General features: G+C 51.0%; 1 protein-coding gene across 1 annotated transcript; it reads left to right on the plus strand.

Moving 5' to 3' along the window:
* The first annotated feature begins 3951 nt into the window (after window positions 1-3951).
* Window positions 3952-4967, plus strand: LOC125523365 (nudix hydrolase 21, chloroplastic). The gene has a single exon (XM_048688411.2). The coding sequence runs from the start codon at window positions 4145-4147 to the stop codon at window positions 4634-4636; it is 492 nt and encodes a 163-aa protein (XP_048544368.1). The 5' UTR covers window positions 3952-4144; the 3' UTR covers window positions 4637-4967.
* Window positions 4968-5190: the final 223 nt, after the last annotated feature.

Consider the following 5190-nt stretch of genomic DNA (forward strand, 5'->3'; position numbering starts at 1 on the left):
CTGTACCTCGTAAGCGGTGGCGAGTGCGAGAGGGCGTGGCGTACTGGACCACAGCCAGAGGGACCAGATGACGCAGATCGGACACGGCGCCGCTGTGTCAACCACAGCCACGCACCTGCGCACGGCCCGTTGTACACTGCGTGAAGATGAGCTGTGGATTTACAAGCAGACGAACGAGTCCAGGTTTCTTTACGAGCGAGCGTGTCGGCGGTACGGTCTTTCGGCCGTGAAAAACAAAATACGCTTCGCAGAAGCAGTGGCCTACGGCCTGCCTGGCACGTCCGTGCACGGCACCACCTCTGTCCATTTTATTTTCCTATCATATGACGACGGATTTACTTACTTTATTTAATCCTACCCGTCAGCACGCGCAGCGGTGCTTCTGCCGGTTTATAACCGCGCAAAATGTCGAGCCGTCTCGTGGTTGGTGACGGCCCTAGCCCTAGGGCCTAGGGATCGGCGGTGACGACGGGGGTGATCAATTGGGTGGTCGGCGGCGTCGTCAGAAAGTCGGCCGCCGCCCGGCCCATGCTCCCATGTAACCCCGTGCTGCCCTGCCCGTACGTCAGAAGAGAAGAGAAGATGAGATACTTTAGGGCCTGGGCCTGTTTGGTTTCAATAAGTCATTTGACTTGTAAGTCAGGTGACTTAAAACTAGTGACTTATAAGTCACGCCTGTTTGATTGTCACCTGATTTATAAATCACCTGACACACTTTTCCACACCAATCAACATCATGCAGGTGGTGGGACCCACAAAAAAAGGGATGATTTATAAGTTTTAAGTTGGGGTGAAGCAACTTATGACTTATAAGTCACGCCTGTTTGGTTGTCACCTGATTTATAAGTCACCTGACACACCTTTCCACACCAATCAACATCATGCAGGTGGTGGGACCCATACAAAAAAGGATGACTTATAAGTTTTAAGTTGGGGTGGAGCAACTTATGACTTATAAGTTGGGGTGACTTATAAATCAGATCTGCTTGGCAAAATAAATCACTTTTTCATTTTTTGACTTATAAGTTGGTGACTTATTTGAAACCAAACAAGCCCTTACTCGGCCATGCACATGCATCTTACCTCCGGGATGATTAATGTATCACGTCATTGGCGTGGCACGAGGCAGCGGCGTCCCGGGTCAGCGCCGGCGACCTCCGGCACCGACCGACGCGCGCACCCACGTCAGTCAGTCTCGATCGGATAGTCGGATAGATTCCGCAGTAATCCACCACCGACCAGCAAAAGCAGAGCGGCGCCGCCGCGCGCGCCAGGGCCAGGCAGTGGAGGCGGAGCGCCCCGTGCCACGCGTGCGTGCGCGCTGCCGTTGCCCTCACGGCCACGCGCTCCGTCGTCGTCGCCTTTCGAGTTTCAACCGAGACAGCAAGCACAGTGGTAGTAGTATCTCTCTCGCTCTCTCGGACCCGGTCGCAGCGTGCAAGTTTTTTTACCGGCGCCACAGCCCACCGGAAAAAAGCTGAGCTTGACGTGTACGTGTACACACTGACCACAACCTCCACTGTAATGATCGAAGACCGTATGTAACCTCCACTGAGGAATGATGAAATTAGGTTCCGGTTATAGAATAGGACCTGGAGCCTGCCTGGTGCTGGTGGGCACCTAACGAGAGGCGACTGATAAGGGCGAACGGGCGATGGAAAAGATGGACTTTGATGAACGTGGGCGCTACTACTACTACTAGATTGTTTAGGGCATCGTCGTGTGTGTTTTAGCAGTCGGGCATGGGCTGCGCGACGGGACGGGACGGGACGGGAGTAGGAGTGGAAGAAAAGAGTGGGGAGCGCGTGCGCGGGGGCTAGGCGCGTGAGGAGTCCGACGTGAGCGCCGTCCGGGAGACTGGAGCGGGAAGGGGAGGGACAGAAGCAGCTGCGAAGCCGGAGATGCTCCAGCCTACGCGCTTGATTCCCACTTCGTCCGACCTCCCGCCCGCTCGCGTGCGCGCGGTCCATGGACCGCGGGGCCTTGCTGGCCGCAGATAAGGATTCAACGAGGAGATCCTGTGCGTTCTATGGTTGACAATTGATTGTAGCCGTACTAGTACGTGCTAGGTAGGCTAGCCATAGTGGGGTAACTTAGGTAGTAACTTAACACACTTCAAGACAATTTTACTTATGTGGCAAGTATTTAATGATGAGAAAGGTGTTTGGAGTAACATAGGTGGTGTTTAGTTCTCTAGTCCTAGGACTTTTTCTAGTCCCAACTAAAAAGTCTCTAGTCCTTTCCTAGAGGTTATTAAATGATCATGTTACCCCTAGTATATAGAAAAATAACAATTAAACAACACCATGGGATGGCGGGCCAATGGGTGCATGGAGGAACATTATTGAAAAAGTCTCAAAGAGACTCTCCTTGAGAGTCTTCTTCATTTAGTCCCAAATGTCTAGTTTAGTTCCTAAAAAGTCCCTCCTGTTTGGTAAAAAAGTCTCTAAGAGGGACTTTTTCTAGTCCCTACACAAAAAAGTCCCTTGAAACAAACACCCACATAATATGTTACTGTAACATAGCGCTCCCCGAGGCAAAATGAATCTATAAGGTAATAAATGAAACAATCTATGACACTACTACTATAATACTTTGCACTATGAAGGTAGTAATTTAGACTAGTGGCATATGCATGACACTAGTATAAGTTACTCCCCACTATGATCAGCCTTACGGAAATGAATTTGTCGCACTTTTATGGTCAGCTTGGCACCATAAAATGGAGTATGTCTATATACATTTCGTATGTAGTTTTTATTGAAATATCTAAAAATGATTTATATTTAGGAACAGAGGTAATACTAAAAAAAGAGACACTAATTACTACAACCATTTCTTTTCTTGAACGCGGTCAAACACCTTCGTAGCCGGTGGAAACGTCTCCTCCCACTAAACACACATCATCAGAATACCTGAAAAAAATACAAAAAAATACGAACACCAATGTCAAGTAGGAGCATATGACTTGAACTCCGGTGGACTGGAGATACCGATGTCCCTCTGACCATCCAACCACAAGGTGGTTTACAATCAATCTTAAAATGCATCTTGTCTTGCAAAAAAATAAAATATGTACGTTTGACTTTTGATCACAACTAATTAATAGGAGGAAAAACATTTTAATTTGTTTCATAATAGTTGTAGCACTTGATCTCTCATGAAAAGAAAATACCTTTACAATATTCGATGACTAACTATCAAAGTTGCTCGTCGCAAAATCCAAAATAACATCTATTTTGGAATAGAGGGAATATCTTCGCACTCTACCTTGTGAACGCCTTAGGTCTTTTAGTATATTCACTGAAAAAGTTTAATTAACAATCAAGGACTCAGAGCATTCCCATGTATAATTTGGTGTCTCGTTCTAGAAACCTTTTCATGGCAAGAGATTTCTAGAAACCTTTTCATGTCAAGAATCAAGCGAACTTGAAAAGACCTGAAGTAGTACGGAGGCATGGTTTCAACTCTCTGGGTCTCTTTTCTAGAGCAGTTCAGCTCATCACTGAATAACTCAACTTATGAACAAGCATTTAGGTTGTATTCTCCTTTTCATCGTGTAAACGCACGTCATTTCCATGGCTTCTAGAAAAAAAAGGCACTGCCATAAATAGTTGAACGGCCAAAGTCAAATACTACTCTAGATCAAACCGGTGGGAGCCCAAACAAGCAAACTTTTAGCTGGAAGCTCGTACACATCCACCACCAGAACCTCGAACCGCTGCCCAAACGAGGAGCATCACAGGAACAGAAGCCAGATAGATAGATAGATATTCACACGCAACGCAGCGCCCATGCACCGCGTCCAGGCGCCACCTGGCCGGGCGTATCCATCCTCCTCCTGCCCGCCTTTTGTCCCCGAGCTGCCCCGCCTTTGTCACGTTCCCTCACTCGGCAACGACGCTGCCAACCACAACCACCACCGGAGAGGCCGCGCGTGCAGATCCTATTAATAGCCCGGCATCCCCGCCCCCATCTGGCTCAAATCCATCCAGCTCCAGCTCCTCCTCCCACCGGCAGATCCAAAGATAGCGCCACCGGGCCTCCATATTTCAGACAGAGCCCCTCTCCCTCCTCCTCCTCCCTCCCCGTGGAGCTCCAAGAATCATCCGACGACAGCACCGGGCGGGTCATTGATCGTTGGATGGCGGCGATGATGGTGGCGGCGAGGCAGGGGCGCGAGCTGCAGCGGTACAGCGCCAGCACGGGCGGCCGCATCGTCGTGGGCTGCATCCCCTACCGGGTGCGCGACGACAACGGCGAGGTGGAGGTGCTGGTCATCTGCTCGCGCAAGAAGGGCGCCAGCGCGGGCGTGCTGTTCCCCAAGGGCGGGTGGGAGCTGGACGAGTCCATGGACGAGGCGGCGCGCCGCGAGGCCCTGGAGGAGGCCGGCGTGCGCGGCGAGACGGGGCCCAGCCTCGGCCGCTGGTGCTACCAGAGCCGCCGCTACGAGGCCACCTACGAGGGGTACATGTTCCCGCTGCGCGTCACCGACGAGCTGGAGCGCTGGCCCGAGATGTCCGGCCGCGGCAGGACCTGGGTCACCGTGCAGGACGCCATGGACCGCTGCCCGCACCTCTGGATGCGCGAGGCGCTCCAGCGGTTCGCTGACCGCGTCGCCGACGCCGCCTTGTAGGCGCCTCTCATCGATCGTTCTTCTCGCCGGGCGCGCCCGCGCGTGCTCCCCCGCCCTACGGTTTGTGCCGGCTGGGTTGGGCTCGACCGCGCGGCGCTGTGGCACTAGCGGTCAGGTCACAGGAACCAGAGCATTGTACTGTGACTCCTGTACATTCATTTGCTTGGGATTCGACCGGGCATGTAAATCTCACCCACTTCGCCTAATGTTTTGAGATCATAATATAGGGACTGCTAGCCAAGAACCATAACTCGGTTTATTGGAGTCAGAATGACCGTTTTTTCCTCTCCATGAAACTGACTTGAGTCAAATACATTTAATTTTTTGATAATTACATTTGTTGCAAGCTTATATTGTAGTGCCTTCGAATTTTGAAACAATCAAATGGGGACAACAGCACGGGCCTACCTTATGCTCGGCATCTTAGAACATCTCTAGCAAACCCCGTATAACGCGGCCGATCCATAAAAAATTTTTTGGGGCGTGGCATAATTTGTGGGGACACTTCAGCCTGCGCTTTTTCCCACTGATAACCCACAAGTATAAAGGATCGC

This window comes from Triticum urartu, chromosome 7A (assembly GCF_056163025.1).
Source record: "Triticum urartu cultivar PI428250 chromosome 7A, HENAU_Tu73, whole genome shotgun sequence".
NCBI lineage: Eukaryota > Viridiplantae > Streptophyta > Magnoliopsida > Poales > Poaceae > Triticum > Triticum urartu.